Source organism: Struthio camelus, chromosome 19 (genome assembly GCF_040807025.1).
Source record: "Struthio camelus isolate bStrCam1 chromosome 19, bStrCam1.hap1, whole genome shotgun sequence".
In the NCBI taxonomy this organism is placed as follows: Eukaryota; Metazoa; Chordata; class Aves; order Struthioniformes; family Struthionidae; genus Struthio; species Struthio camelus.
This window is the reverse complement of record NC_090960.1, coordinates 8,964,029-8,979,611: the sequence shown is the minus strand read 5'-3', so window position 1 is coordinate 8,979,611 and position 15,583 is coordinate 8,964,029. Positions and strand designations below refer to the sequence as shown.

At 61.8% G+C, this 15,583-nt stretch overlaps 1 protein-coding gene across 1 annotated transcript; it reads right to left on the bottom strand.

Moving 5' to 3' along the window:
- Positions 1 to 8,192: 8,192 nt before the first annotated feature.
- On the bottom strand, positions 8,193 to 12,070 carry GALR2 (galanin receptor 2). Its single transcript, XM_068913990.1, has 3 exons — positions 11,991 to 12,070; positions 10,994 to 11,397; positions 8,193 to 9,502 (listed from the first exon to the last, which is right to left on the bottom strand). The coding sequence occupies exons 2-3, from the start codon at positions 11,335 to 11,337 to the stop codon at positions 8,722 to 8,724; spliced, it is 1,125 nt and encodes a 374-aa protein (XP_068770091.1). The 5' UTR covers positions 11,338 to 11,397; positions 11,991 to 12,070; the 3' UTR covers positions 8,193 to 8,721.
- Between the last annotated feature and the right edge of the window lie 3,513 nt (positions 12,071 to 15,583).

The following is a 15,583-nucleotide window of genomic DNA, read 5'->3' as shown; positions in this document are numbered from 1 at the left end:
GGCTGATCCAGCCCAGATCTGGTCCACTGTGTGATTTTTAAATCTGTCACACCTGTGGGGCGAGTTCTTCATTTGGCCATGCAGGCTTGCAGTACTGGTCTGAGAGCTATTCTCTGCGGGGGCCTTCCCTCCTGCTTTCTGATCTCAAATGGAGAAGAAACCTGACTCCTGTACTAGCAGTTGTTGTTTTCATTAACTTTTTTTCCTTCCCTTTTTCTCTGCCAGCTCTAGGAGCTTCTCAAAGGCTGGGAGGCCCTGGACAGAGAGTTTTTAAGCATAAGCAAAGCACTCCTGGCTTGCTTTATATACGGCACTGAGTGCGCTGGATACATGCACTGACACTGTCCAGAAGGAGCTGGATTCCATCTTGCTGGATTCCATCTTTCCGGATCTGTCTCCGCTGCAGCAGTGATCTGACCTGAATTTCTTTCTCCCGAAGAGCAGGTGGAATTTGTTGACGTGCTCAGGCTGAGACTATAAACATATGTCTTATTGCAGCTGATTCTAGGACAAGGTGATTCACTGAGAACTGTTACAGACAAAGCTGGGGAAGGAAGGTGGGGGACCTTAGCAGGGCACCTACAGACTTTCTGGAGCATCTGGGCTTTAGGGCAAGGGTTAATATTATCTATGATGCTCTCTTAGGCTAACCAGAAATTTGAGGCCACAGCAGTCGATGGCATTGGTTCAGGTCACCCAAGAACACGATCTCTCTGCTGTAAGTGTTGTGCATACGTGCAATGGATAAGCAAAAAAGAAGGTAGGGGAAAAGGCTGAGAGATGCGAGGGCCTTCCCGGATCTCTTCGCCTAATCTGACAGTGTAGCATGTGGCCCTGGAACACCGGTCTCTGGTAGGTGGGGGACTGGGTTCCCAAGACCACAGTTCTCACCTTGCCTCAATCCATGCCAGCTGCCCAGGTAAGGGGAAAATGTATGAAGTTCCTTAGAGTCCAGGAGGAGGACTGCATCCCGTACTCCGGAGGTTTCTGGGTGGCCTACTCAGAAAGATCTGCTGGGCTTTCCATCAGCTGGTCCAGCCAGGAAAGCTGTGCTGGTCTGTGGCCAGAGTGGGTCTGGTCCAGCTCAACTCAGAGACAGGGAAATGCGATCAGAGAGAGAAAGTGATGCAAAATGTCCTAGACTCCTTATTTTTTTTTTTCTATCCCGGGGCAGTTCATGACCTTGTTTGAGGGAAGGGGGGCATGAGGACCCAGTTTGGTGTCCGCCGTGCAGCGAGGAGGGGGGCCGAGGCTTCTGTTGCTCCCAGCCGTACAGCTCTCATGTGGGGATCTGAAGGAGCTGGGCCTGGCGGCAGCCGCAGCACCCCCAGCCAGAGGCCACCCTTTGCCAGAGCGCCAGCCGCCCAGCCCGCGGCACACTGACCTCGATTGCGGAAGGCGCGTCGGACACTGCACAGCACTCGGGGCGGCTTCGGGTGCTCCTTGGCTTTTTATGGTAAGGAATGTCTCCTTAGCAGCATCTTAAGGGAGAGCGAGCAGGCCACCAGGGACCCAAGCTCGCTCCCCGCTGCTCGTGCAAGACGAGTGCTTCACCCCCCACCCCGTGCTTGGCCCTGAAAAATGCGCTCAGCTGTGGGGCTCCATCTCCTCCCTGCCTTCCCCTTGCTCCCTTAATGCTCCTGCTGGTTTTAACACCCTTGGGTTTCCTCCTCCTTAAGAGGCCCCCAGCCCTGCTGGTGCTGCCGTTGCTACCAGCGAGTCCCTTAAGTGTCTGCCGCATGGCATTCACCGTTTTGGGGCCAGAGCCCCGTTTCCCCTGCTTTTGCTGCTTGCAGCCAGGCTGGAGGGATCGGGTAGGGGCTGAATCTGCCACCCACCCTCGTGGCCCCCTTACCTGGGGGCTGCGTGAGCCAAACACAGCAGCAGCGGGAGCCTGCTGAAGCCGCCGGCCTGGCGCCTCGCCCCGGGGTCCCTGCAGCCCCCGGGGTCGGTGGCGAGGGCAGGAGGCTCCAAAGCCTCAGCCCTGGCTTTGATACTCCTCACTGATGCCCAATTTGGCAGCGTGCATAAAAGGCTCCTGCACCGCTCGATAAAGCTGCTTTCTGGAAAGCTCGAGCTTTTGCTCAAATGGCTCCTTTTCTTCCCGAGCTGTTGGGCTTGATGGAAAGTGAATTTAGCCTCTTTATTTTCCTTTCCCAGGTGAATCTGCTTCTATTAAAGTTTAACTACAACACTGGGACTTTCAGTAAGGTTTAAAAGGCTTTTTTAACTGATGGCCTTGAGGGGCGCCCGCGCTCAGGTGCGGGGGTGCTCGGCGGCAGCGAGTCGCGGTGCCCTCGCCCCTGCCAGCGGAGCCCCTTCCCCTCTGGCTCGTCTCTCGCAGGAAGCTCTCTTCCCACCGTGCTTCTGTGCCGGCAGCGACGCCGCGCGCCCTCGAAGGGCTCATCGCGACGCGGGCTGGCCAAGGAGGTGCTCGCCGCCTCGGAGGAGTAGGGGGGTAGCACAGGGACGTAGAAGGGGACTGGGGGGGGGAGTATAAGGGATAGAAAAGGGTGTTTGCGCCCAGCTGCCTTGCCGGGGGCTGGCTTTAGCCTTGCTTTCTTCCAGGGCACGCCATCAGCAACCCCGTCCTGCCCTCCTTCCCATAAGGGGAGTAGAAAAGGGCTCCAAATTTTTGACTGGCTTCCTGCTCTGCGCCTCAGTTTCCCCTGTCCTGGGGGTGGAAATGGGGATCTTCACAGAGCTGAATCGCACCAAAGCCCCTGCCTCTGGCGCTGGCACGGCTCTCTGGAGCAGGTGGGCTCTGATTAGCGCTGCTCCCACGGTGCCGCTGCGTGTCCAGGCCCTGCCGCCCCGCATTAAGCCGGGAGCCGCTGGGGATGGCAGTGTAGGGTGGCAGGAGGCTCAGCATCTGCCTCCCTGCTCCAGGCACCTGGCCTCGCTCTGCAGTGGCCGAGGGCCCTCGGGACCCTGTCCAGCTCCAGCATTCGAGGGTCTCACCCGATGCAAAATGGGTGCTCCTGGCTCAGGGTGGCGGTAGGAGGATGCTTATTTCGAGTCAAGGCACCTGGGCACCCAAGGAAAGGTGCTTTGCCCCTCTCTCGCTGGGTTTTTACAAAGATGGATGAGGGCAGCGTTGCACTGATCTCCGCTGCTTGCTCCCAGTCCCTCTGCCCCCTCTCTGCAATATCGTTTCCCCTGGCTGGGTCTGAGCTGGCTGGTGCATATGGATTTCGGGGCCTTGCGGAGGGCTGGGCGCAGCAGGTAGGGGCTGGGTTCGTCACCTCTCTCGGGGCGAGAGCCCTCCTCTGCCTGGCCCGGGAGCTCCGCGGCGGCCCCGAGGCCGTCTCTCCGTCAGGCTGGCTAGCTGCCATCCGCCGCTCGATTCACAAGTCCTTCGGGGATGGACGCACGAACAGAGAAAAGCCAACGGCCCGAGCCTTGGGTTGAGGACGTGCTGCCTGTGCCGAGGAAGACGAGGGCAGTAAGACTCACCGGCAGCATCTTTGTTTCTTCCTCCTCCTCGCGTGGCCGTGTGGTCCCCCCACCTGCGTCCTGCTGGTGTCATGCAGGGCTGCGCCGGTGACCGTCCCCTGGCGGGAGCCGTGGCTCCTGCTTCGCCTGTGTAAGGGTGAAGCTGGGCTGCTGGGAACGGAGGAGAGGGGAGGTTACTTGCCCCAAGCATGGTGTGGGATGCTCTTCCAAATGCTCGCGGTGGCAGCTGGTTAGTGCCACAGCCCTAACCGCAGCTGAGCGGTGGTGGCCCCAAAGGCTCGTGGCCGCTCAGCACAGAGCAGAGGGACCCACGCCTGGTGTCCCCCCCCGCCCCAAAACTCTCCTTTCAGCTCTTCCCTTGCTCCTGCTCGCGCTCAAACCCATCTCTCTTAGTGCCGGCAAGAGGGAGCAGTGTGGGAATGAGTCACCAAAGTCGATTTTTGCTCAATGTAATTAGCAGATGTGCTGGAAGTCTCTGCAAAATTGCTCTCCTTGTTCCTGCAATGTTATTCTTTGAAATGCAAAAAAATTGCTCGTGTCCTCTGCTCGGGCTTTCTCACGTGTCCCCGTGCGCACACCCAGGCGCGCGCACGTGCGCACACCCCTTCCTTGTGCTGCTCTGCGCCGCTGTCGGGTCTCGCTCCGGCCGCGAGGGCTGCAGCCGCCCCCCTCCCGGCACCCTGCCCCAGCCCGGCCCCAGGACCATCCTGCCCGTGCCTGGTGCTGCGTTGGGGCGCCAGCACCTCTCCGTGCTGCACCGGGATAAGGGAACTGCGGGACCCCCTTTCCCCGCCAGTTTGTGGGGCTGGAAGCGAGTTTGGGGAGCAAGGGACCGCCGGGGCGGGGGGGGACGGGACGGCCGGCTCTCCCACGGCGCGGCCGGAGGACGCTCCCGTGGCCGGCAGCCCGCTCCCGAAGGCGGCCGGGCGCCCGCGGGACTCAGGCGGCGGGCTCTGCCTGGCCGTGCCGTTGTTATGGCAATGCGGGCTCGGGGGCGAAAGCCGCTAAACGAGCAGCCGCCGAGGGGGGACGCGCAGAGGGGGGAATCGAGCGGCGAAGAGGCATCTCGGCGAGGCGATCGGTGGCCGCCGGCCTGGCGCGACCGAGGGCTCCGGAGCAGCTCGGCGCCCGTAGCTCGGGGCTGGGGACCCCGGGGCTGCCGTGGGGAGCGCGGGCAGGGCAGGGGGAGCTCGTCCTTCAGCCCCTGCTCGCGAGGGAAACGGGGGCGTCCCCTTGCACGGGGGCAGCGACGCGCGCCCCTCACCCTGGCGCCTGCCCTGCCCTTTTGGGGTGGTTTCCCCTAAAGGCGCGAGATCGTTGCTGGAGGAACGGACCGAGATTCGCAGGCGCTAGAGAGCCGCCTGTTCCCCCTCCCCGGCGCAGAAGGTGACGACGGGCCCGTGGGCCTTCATCACCCGTGGTGCCATAACGAGCTGCAGCGCTGACGAAGCGCGTTGCTGCGATGCACGTGCTTCTGAGGAGCTGTTTCGAGGGAGGTGACCTGCGTCCCCTGCCCTTTTCCGGCAGCTCGGGGTCGATAACGTTGAGCGTCTCTACGCCGCTCCTAAACACCGAAAAAAGCAAACTGGGTTTACGCGATCCGCGGGGGTTTAGCGCGCTTTCTGCCCTCGATTCTTGTACCTGCCGCGGGTGGCTCGCCGCCGCGGGTGGCTCGGCTCCTGGCCAACGCTCGCCGGCCGGCAGCCCCGTCCAACGCGTTATCCCTTCCCCGAGCGCCTCCGAGATGCTCCTCCGCCAACGGGGCTCGGTTGGGTTTGCACGTGGGGGCCCGTGGGGCTGCCTGTTCTGCCCGAGCCTCCCTCCCTCCCTCCCTTAGGAAAGCGGCCGCAGTGAACGCGGCTGGTGCTGGGGGCTGGAAAATCAAGCCACGAGGAGCCGTTCCGGGAGACGCAGGTAGATCCCGACACGCACGCGGGAGAGGACGGGGTAGCTGACGGTAGCAGCCAGGGTGACCGTTGCTCAGCATGGGGGACAGGCAAGAAGACCTTTTGCCATCTTGATTTTCTGCTGGTCGAAGAAACTTGTGAAGACAGTATTGAACTTGACAGGGCAGGAGGAGGCGGCAGAGAGGAAACCCAGCAGAAAGCTCCATGAACCTCCTCTTGCTGCTGGTAGCCTCAAAGTGCTTTCCTGGGAGCCTGGCGTGCAGCCGACGGCCGTGCTCCCTTCGCTCCCTCCTTCCGTGGCTCAGCATTCACGGGTGGTGCCTCCAGCCCGTGCCGCGGTGCAGGATGGGCCCAGGGTGCTGGTGGGGCTTGGAGCAGAGTCAGCTCCCATCCTGCAGGGAGAGGCTGAGAAGGTCGGAGCAATTAAATAAAATATCCCCCTACTACCCGCTGTGGGCTTAGCTGCCCGGGCAACCAAGGGGCTGGCGCTGGCCCCTCTGGAGCTGCCGGCCGGAATCACCTCCCTCTTCCTCTGCCCGGTTGTTGATGGCCACGGGAGCAGGAGCAGCCCAAGGCTCGCTCCTCCTTTTGGGTCCTGCCCCCCAGCACCCCAGTGCTCGCCCGATGGCGAGAGCAGAAGGGCAGGTGCTCGCCCGCCTCCCGTGCGAGGCTCAGAGCAAGCTCTCTCTAGCCGAGGGGGTTTAGAGCCCCTCTCTGTAGGGGACGGTGCAAGGATTTATGTTTGCTGGCTGGCTTGCAGATCTGCGATTCGGTTATTTTTATTTTGTTTTGAACACTATAAAAAGATGAAGCAACTCCCTGTCCTTTCTGGGAACTCAGCCCCGCACGAAGGGGAACGACGTAGGCTTTGGAGCAAGTGCCAGCTCGCTGGCACGTCCCAGGGGACGAGCTGTGGCCCCAAGGACTCGCAGGGAGCCTCTGCACAGCCTCTTGGGTCAGGACCAGCTCTCTCAGCCGCGTGCGAAGGGAAGACGAGCCTGGGGTGAGCGGGAGGGACAAGGGGGTCAATCTCCACTCTTCCGTTGTGGTACAGTAGGAGCAGAGGCAAAATCCCTCCAGGACAGGCTGTTCCCGTTCCTGTCCCCAGCTGGAGGTGCTAGGTCATGTTTGGTGAAGATGGCACAAGGGGACAAGGACACGGCACCCTGCGGGCAGCTGGGACCTGCCAGCCCCATGCCCGAGTCCTTGGAGAGCAAAGATGTAGTAGGGCAACTTCTCAGTCCCCTGTGTCCCCAGCCAGGTGGGTACCACACGTGGGAGAGGGCATCCAACCTGCCCAGGCGCCAGTTTTAGGCAGCCGGGTGGCTGAGGGACTCTGGACCGTGCTGGGAAGGGGAGACAGGGCTCATGTGGTGTCATGAGTGATGTGGGGTCTCTGTGCCCCCCAGGGACCATGCTGCTCTAGGAGTGACAAGATCCCCCCACGTCTGGCCTATGGCATGGCCAGGGCCACCGAGGGGACCCTCCTGCCACGCGGCACGGGCAGAGCAGCTTCGGCAGCCGTGGGAGCTGGACCTCACGGATCTCTGAGCAGAGGTGGGCGAGGACCGGAGGAAGGGCACAAGGCTGTTAGCTGTGTTTGCATGGCTGATTAAATATTTTCCCCAGCTGCGAAAGGTTCAGCAAGGGAGATAAATGCAGATATAAGTAATGGAGCTGTTTATATAATCACTCTCTGTGACTTATGCCGTGAGCAAGCCTAGACTAAATATAATTGTTATTGATATGAGGCAGTGGCCAATTTATGGCCCTCCATGCGGGGACAGGAAGATCTGGTTAGAATAACACTCAGTGGGGAAAAGCAAGCATTAGACAGCCAAGACCCTCTCGGGGAGAAAGGCTGAGCGATGGGGAAGGGCGGAGGGCGGTGCAGGCCCCACGGCTCTCGCATGGCCAGCTCGGAGGTGGGCTTGGGCCCATGGCACAGCCTGGCCCCAGGGAAGCTGTGCTTGAACCAGGCACCATGGAGCAGACCCTGCCAGCAAGGTTCAGGATCTGGGCTAGATGTAGTCCCCCGCGGCCATCCTGGTGCCAGAGAGCTCTGCCTGGGGTCATGGCAAGGAGGGAAATCTGTGCACCCCTCTGGGCAGAGGGTGCTCCTCCACGTGACCTGCTTCAGCCCATAGAGCCAGGTTTATGGACCAGGACCCAGCCAATAGCAATTTATATGACCTTATCTGCATGGGCATTATATACCAATGGCGCTAAGACCTGGAAGCTGCAGAGGAAAGAAATCCCCCCAAGGCAGTCCCAGCTCTCTGACTGCTTGCCATACGTCTACAGCCAGGTTTTAGAAAGAATAAATTGATCCTATTCCAATTACGTTCCTCTTTTGGTCCATAAAACAATGGGTTTTTTAATAAAGCTCTTGGCTGCTAGCTATAGCAGGGTTCAGCTGTTTGTGGAGCCTCTTTAGCGTTAAGAGCACGGATGCATGAGTCACGTTCAGCCTCTTGCGTGGGTACAGCCGCGCTTACCCGAGGTTAAGTGTTAGAAGGTCCGTGGAGCACAGAGCTGTCCCTCTCGCTGCCATCTCCCAGTGTCCCCTCTTCGACGCCTGTACTCAGACATAACCCGCATCTGTCGCCTCCGCAAAAGCCCACGGTTTCCCTCTGGTCAGAGGTTCTCACCACCACCCCCACCCCCCGAAGCCTCCAGCACCAGCTTTGAAGTGCAAGTGAAACCAAGGATGAGCAAGTCCTGCCATCGGTGCAGCCCGCTCCAGTCTGAGCAGGAGGGAAACGGAGGAGTTAAACATTCAAGGGGTAGCAAACCAAAGCGTACCTCAAGGGACTCAGACACAGGACTGGGGAAGGTGGTCTTTATTGAGGCACACAGACAGGTCATCGATTCCCCTGGTTCTCCCGTGTCCCCACTGACTCTTACACCCCTGCCTGTCGAGCGTTACCTCAACCCGAACCCAAACCCCTGCTGCTGGCCGAGTCCAAGGAGCCCTGCCCGGTTGCACTTCCCCCAGCAAATGGCCTTCTTCCCTGGCAGGTCTGCGGTGACCTCTGGGTGCTCTGCAGAGCCTCGAACGCACGGAAAGGGATGAGCAATATACAGCAAAAGATGATTTTATATGAAAATTGAATCAGGGTTTTGATCTCTCCGCTCTCAGCAAATGTTCAGGGAAAGCAAATCCTGCTCTTGGATCCTCAGTTGCTCACTTGGCTGAGTCCTTAGAAAGCAGCATCATTTTAACAGTTTGACAGTTGGGACCGTTGGAAGGGGAAAGGGTGAAATTTGACGTATTTAAACACAGAGTGTAACCCATCCTCAGGCTTGTGAAACCGCAGGAGATGCTGCAAAGCCATGGGACGGAGAAGGAGCTCTGCTAGGTAACGCTGAAGGTAAGGAAGGAGCCTGATGCTTTCTGCTGATGTCCTACTAGCTCTGCCTCCCCCCAGGGCTGGGATGGGACCTTACGGCGTGTGGAGGACCGGCCAGGCAGTGCTTCGCTGATGTGGGTCACCTCGCTGAGCTCTGCCTCCAGCGTGCTCACGGTGTTTGTCACTTGTGCTACGTGCACCTTGTTGGCTGCTTTCTTACGCAAGAGGCAGATGAAGATCTTCTTGAAGCCCTTGCGGAAGTGTTTGGAGACCAGGGCGTAGACGATGGGGTTCACGCAGGAGTTGGCGTAGGAGATGAGATGGGAGAGGATCCTGAGCACATAGGTAGCATGATTGAGGGGGAAATACCCGAACCAGACGCAGAGGATGACCAGGTGGTGGGGCAACCAGCAGAGGCAGAACAGGACAGCTACAATGATGATCATCCTGGTTACCTTCCGCTTGGCTTTCTTGGACTCTGACATGTCTTGGAGAGGATCCACTGACCTCCAGAGGTAGCGGATAGTCCGCATGTAAGTAAGGCTCAGGATCAAGACTGGGATGATGTAGCTGAAGACAAACGTGCAGATGTCCATGACCTTGCGCTGGGAGATCTCCCAGATGGGGTGGCAGACGGTCAGGTTGGCCAACTGGAACTCCTGGTAGTAACTGAGGTAAGGGCCCGAGAAAATGAAGGAAAGAGCCCAGATGAAGCAAATAGCCATGAGGGCGTTCCTGGGCGTTCTCAGCTCTCTGGAGTGCAGGGGATAGCGTATGGCCAAATACCTACGTGGGAGAGGGAGAGACACAACTGCAGTTCTGCCAAGGCACAAACATCTGCTGTGGGAGCTGACTGGAGAAAGGGTTAAAGGGATGGCTTTTAGCCTTCCAGAGCTAATTCTGTGGTGCAGTACACTGGGGCGTGATTGCCTGGGACCTCAGGCAACTCACTAGCTCAGGCAAAGGCAAGGGCACTGGTTTGGGACCCATCCCATGAGGGCAGTCACACTCTGCTCCTGCCAGTGCTGGGAGGGAAGGCAAGGATGGCTCCCTTCCTAAAGCAACAGATCCACACCTGATCTTTCGTCTAGCTGGCACAAATGACAGCCAGAGTGAGGATATGAAGACAGGAGCCTTTTAAGTGCCAGTGGCTGGAGCAAGTCCCCTGGATCCTCACAGCGTATTCCTCATGCTGTCACATGCTGAGAGCACATGTAGCCCTATTTTCAATTCTGTAATCAGTTAGCTCCTTTACTGACCCCAGAGCTAGGGGCTCTGGCAAGCCCCTGCTTGCTGCATCTATGTTCCTCCAGGCTCCGCACCAACCCAAGAGAGGCAGAGCCCGGGTGGATTTTAGCGACTCGCTTCCTTCTGCAGCTCCCGGGGTCGAGGACGGGGCTGGACGCAGCCAGCTCTGCTCCGGGGCTGTCCCAGCTCTTCCCAGGGGACTTTTGCGGGAGCCCTTTGCATGTCACCATCTCAGGGGTTTCGAGCACCCTGCGCTCCACATGGCAGCAGAGCGGCTCCAGGGGATCCCTGCTCTTTCTCGCTGAGAGTCAGTAACGTGGCAGCCCGTGCTGAGCTGGCATGGGGTGAAGTGCAGGCACCAGCAACAGGCTGCTTTTCACAGCAAGCTTCCCAGCGAAACCCCGCTCCTCCTGGGCCAGCCTGGGATGGTCACCCCCACAAGGGACACACCAGGAGAGAAACGAGCTTTCTGATAATAAAAGGGGGAAGTGGGAAAAGAGATGTCCCAGCTAAAACAACTCAGTGGCTTCTCCTTTTTGCGGCTCGCCTGCTTTGCCGTGGGCTGGCTGGGAGGCAGCAGCTCTCCACGCGTCCCTGTAAGAGCCAGAGCTGCCCGGTTTCTGAGCCCAGGATGAAGCAGGGGCAAAGCTTTGCTTCTCTCTAGTTTTCTACCTGTTCAGCTGCCAGATCCTGAAGGCAAACCCTGATCCCATAGCTTCGGGGTGGGATCTGACCTCCTCCAGGTGGGCAGCAGGCAAAAGGGATCCGAACCCAGCCCTCCAGCTGCTGCCTGGCAGCAGCTCCCCAACACCGGAGCTCAGACTCCTTCCTCGGCCGTGTTTCCTCACACGGGCAACCCCAGGAAATGTTCCCGATTCCCCTGCAAGCCCCAAGACATGCCCTGTTCCCCCCTCTCTGTTACAGCAATCGGGGCTTGGCCCCCCGGGGAACCCGCCTGCTCACGTGCCCCAAGGGGCTCCAGAGAGGGGGAGCTGCAGGGTGCAAGGAGCCCCCCTTCCCCTTTCCTACCTGTCCAGGGAGACGGTGGCCAGGGTGAAGCTGCTGGCGTACATGGTGAGGTAGATGAAGAAGTGGACAGCCTTGCACATGAAGGGCCCAAACACCCAGCCCTCCAAGGTGTAGATGGTGGCTTGGAAGGGGACGCAGAAAAGGATGAAGCAGAGGTCAGCCACCCCCAGGTTGAGGATGAAGAGGTTGGTGGTGTTGTTCACCTGCCCGTTGCGCAGCAGGACGGCCAGGACCAGGCAGTTCCCCACTGTGCCCACAAGGAAGATGAGGAGGTACAGGAGCGGGATGATCACCGACTCGGGCTGCCAGCTCACCTCGCCGCCCGCTGCCGCGGACCCGTTCATGGCTGTGAGCGCACCGGGAGGGTGTGCAGAGAGCGCACAGGGGCTGCACCAGGAGGATGCCTGGAGAGCGCAAGGATGTGCACGGGGTTACGCAGCGAGTGTACAAGGAGCACACTGGAAAGCACACGGTGAGCGCACTGGGGATGCAGGGGGTGGGTGCACGGCGAGTGCACGGGGGATGCACGGGGGTGCTCGGGGAGCGCACTGGAAACGCACGGGGGTGCACGGCAAGTGCACAGGGGATGCCCGGGGGTGCTCGGGGAGCGCACTGGAAACGCACGGGGGTGCTTGGGGAGCGCACTGGAAGCGCACGGGGGCGCACGGTGAGCGAACCAGCAGTGCACGGCGAGTGCACAGAGGATGCACGGGGGTGCCCAGAGAGCGCACTGGAAAGGCACGGGGGTGCACGGCGAGCGCACAGGGGATGCACGGGGGTGCTCGGGGAGCGCACTGGAAACGCACGGGGGTGCCCGGCGAGTGCACCGGGAGCGCACAGGGGTGGCCGGGGGGTGTGGGGAGGGGTGCACGGCCAGCACACCGGGGACGCAGAGGGTGGGTGGCCGAGGAGCGCCCCGGGGGTGCCCAGGGATGCGGGGGCGGGGGGGGGGGCCGGGGAGCGCAGCGGCAGCGCCCCGGCGCCGGCTGAGCTTCACCTCCGCTGCCCGCTCTCCTCCCCGCGACCCTCCTCTCGGCCCGGCGCCGTCGCCTCCCGCTCGCCGGCGTCGCCCCGCTCCGGCCCGGCCCGGCCCGGCCCCGCTGGCGGCGGCTCCGGCGCGGCCCCTCCTCCGGCCGGGACGGGGCCGTGGCCATAGAAACCCGCCCCCTCCATCCCCCCCCGGGCCGGTGAGCGGGGGGCTGCGGCCGCGGCAGCCCGGATTTCGGGGGGCGAAGTGGTGCCGGGGCGGGGGCCCCTCCGGGAAGGCAGCGGGTAGCCGGAGCTGAGCACCCCGGGGCAGTCCGAGCGGGTGCCCGGTTGCTTCTCCGTGTGGCTTACCGGCACGGGAGCTGGTTTGGGGGGAGCGTTTATGACAGGAGGGTCTGCGGGGTGTTTTAGGAGTGGGAGCCCGCTCGGAGCGTGAATGTGTAAATTAGGCAGCACATAACTTGCACCAAAACGTCCCATAGGTGAAACTCCGGTTTGCAGGAGAATCTTTTTTTCCCCCAAAAAGCGGACGATCAGGCTAAGTCACTGCAGCAAGATCACATCTTTCTGATGTCCCTTCTGTCGCCTGCAAAATTGCCCGTGTAGTTCCTTCAGGGGCTTCATGAATAAGTCTCAGGACCGCCTAGCACAATCAGCTCTCCAGGGATGATGCTTCATCCGGCCCATGAGCTGCCTCCCTTCACTCATGCGGAGAGCAATATTTAAGATATCAGTTACTCTCCTAACTAACCCACTCCACGGTTTCTCAACGGCTCAGCTCAGATCTACCCCTGCTGGCAGCCCTGGGCGCCGGGGATGGCCCAGCCGCTGGGCCCTGCTCCAGACCGGCAGCCCAGCTAAGAGCCGACCGGCCAGCCAGGACCGCATCCGGCTACCCGGACGGGGCAGCGAACGCCCTGCTCCGCTCAGCCCCTGGCTTGAGGGGATGCTCCGTTCGAGATGTTGTTTCTCGGGAAAAAGCAGGCGATTAGGAGCAGCTCAGAGCCAGGCACTGTGCAGGGCAGAGCAGGTGGGTGCTGGTACACTGCAGCGCAGGTCCCCCTTCCCCTCCCAGGCCCCAGCTGGCCGCCCCGCACCCTCGGGGAGTCGCTCCGGCCCTGGTGAGGGTTGTGCCACGTCCTCAGCCGCGCTCTGTTGAGGTTGCGCTGCCAGCTGGCGGGCTGAGCCCAGCTCCTCGTGCCCCGGAAAACCTGCAGGAGGGCACCAGCAGCCGGGTTTATTGCGACTTGCCGGCGTCTTCAGCTTCCCTTGCATCTGAGCAGCTGCTGACAGCTTGGAGAGAGGCTGGGTCTCCCCTCACGCTGCAGAGTGAGACCTTTGAAAAAGGTAAGAGGAAACAGCCAGCTCTCTGCTGGACGCCGGCGTGCTGCGCTGGAGGCCTGCAGACTGCTGTGCAAGGACCACCAGCTGGATCCGCTCTGCAGAAAGCTGAGCGCTGGTTCCCCTCAGTACGTTCAGCCAGCAAAGCCCACAGTCTCCACTGCTAACTGAATTCCTCCCTTGGCCTGCGACATAGGTAAGTCGTTTGGCCAGGGACGTAGCAGACTTGGTCAGAACAAAGGTCTGTTTGGGCCAGGACGTGGCCTCCAAGGGTGGCCGAAAGCAAAAGGAACAGGCATGTTGTAACACCTCCAACTCGGAGCACGCTCCCGGGCCCCCGGCACTGGTGGCCCCGGGCCGGTCTGCGCCTGGTGTGTCTCTGCAGCCGGGAACCCTCCGTGGATTTCTCCTCCGCAGCCTCCGTCAGCTCCCCATAAGCGCAGCAACGCGTGGCGCCCACCGCGGCCAGGAGCGCCGCAGGCTGCCCGCTCGAGGGACGAAGGAGCGGCCGCCCCGCAGCCCTCCCCGCGGCGAGAGCGGAGCTGCGCCAGCCTCGCGCCGCCAGCCGGGCCGCCCCGAAGGGCAGCTCGGACCCTCCGTCCCGGGCTCTGCGGGATGCAGCGCTGCGGGTTTGCCCTCCGCTCCCTCTGCCCGGAGGAGGAGGAGAGCCAGGTCCGCAGCAGGACTGCACGCGCAGAGCCAGCACTTGACAGTTTTATCCTCACGCTTACAGACTCCAGAGGAGCAGCAAAGCTTCGAGCCAGAGTCTGAGGATGGCAGCGTGGCAGAAACGTGCCTGTGCTTAGCCCTGCAGCGGCTCTGGCATCCGAGGGGCTGTCAACCGCTCGCAGGGCAACACGCGTGTGTGTCTGCACTGGGACTTTCCAACGCACGCCCTGCAGCGCCAGCCTAATCCGCACCCGCCGGAGCCGCCGCGGCCAGGAGAGAGGAGCGGACGTTGGTAGAACACGCTTTGAGTGACATGTCTCTGGCTGGACTGAGCGTTGCCTTGAAACACGGTTTGATTTAGATGAGGACTGGGTTGCTGGGAGACGCGGCAGAAAGCAAGAGCAGGTGGAAACAGGTTAGAAGTTTTACAGTGGAAAGCTGCAGCTTGAAGACGTGGGTTTTCTGTTTCCCCTTTTGAGCTTTCCTGTGCACAGGAGGGGGGTGAGCTCTGAAATCAGAAATAAAATGTCATCGCTGAGCCCTCCGGACAGTTGCAGCAGGCGCTGCCAGCTCCCAGCACGGGGGGAGCTGGTGCACGAACAGGGCAGGTCCCGCTTGGGCCCCCAGAGCGCGGGAGTCTGCGGGTGTTTGGGCACCTTGACCCCGCGGGCTGCAGGATCAGCCGGCCCTGGCTTGGAACAGGGGAAGAGGATGGGGCTGAGGACCCGAACCCTGGGCGGGGGGGGGGAAATAATCCTGGGAGCTCAGCCATGGGGTGGAGGAGGGGGACAGGGCTGTGGGGCCCCGTCCCAGAGGCTGGGGGATCAGTCGTGGGGCAGGGCAGGAGGATGGAGAGGGGGCCGATCCTGGGGGCCGGGGCATCAGCCGTGGGGCAGGGCAGGAGGATGGAGATGGGGCCGATCCTGGGGGCCGGGGCATCAGCCGTGGGGCAGGGCAGGAGGATGGAGAGGGGGCCGATCCTGGGGGCCGGTGCATCAGCCGTGGGGCAGGGCAGCGGGATGGAGAGGGGGCCGATCCTGGGGGTTGGGGCATCAGCCGTGGGGCAGGGCAGCGGGATGGAGAGGGGGCCGATCCTGGGGGTTGGGGCATCAGCCGTGGGGCAGGGCCGGGGGATAGAGAGGGGGCCGATCCTGGGGGCCGGGGCATCAGCCGTGGGGCAGGGCAGGAGGATGGAGATGGGGCCGATCCTGGGGGCCAGGCATCAGCCGTGGGGCAGGGCAGCGGGATGGAGAGGGGGCCGATCCTGGGGGCCGGGGCATCAGCCGTGGGGCAGGGCCGGGGGATGGAGAGGGGGCCGATCCTGGGGGCCGGGCATCAGCCGTGGGGCAGGGCAGCGGGATGGAGAGGGGGCCGATCCTGGGGGCCGGGGCATCAGCCGTGGGGCAGGGCAGGAGGATGGAGATGGGGCCGATCCTGGGGGCCGGTGCATCAGCCGTGGGGCAGGGCAGGAGGATGGAGAGGGGGCCGATCCTGGGGGCCGGGCATCAGCCGTGGGGCAGGGCCGGGGGATGGAGAGGGGGCCGATCCTGGGGGCCGGGGCATCAGCCGTGGGGCAGGGCAGGAGGATGGAGA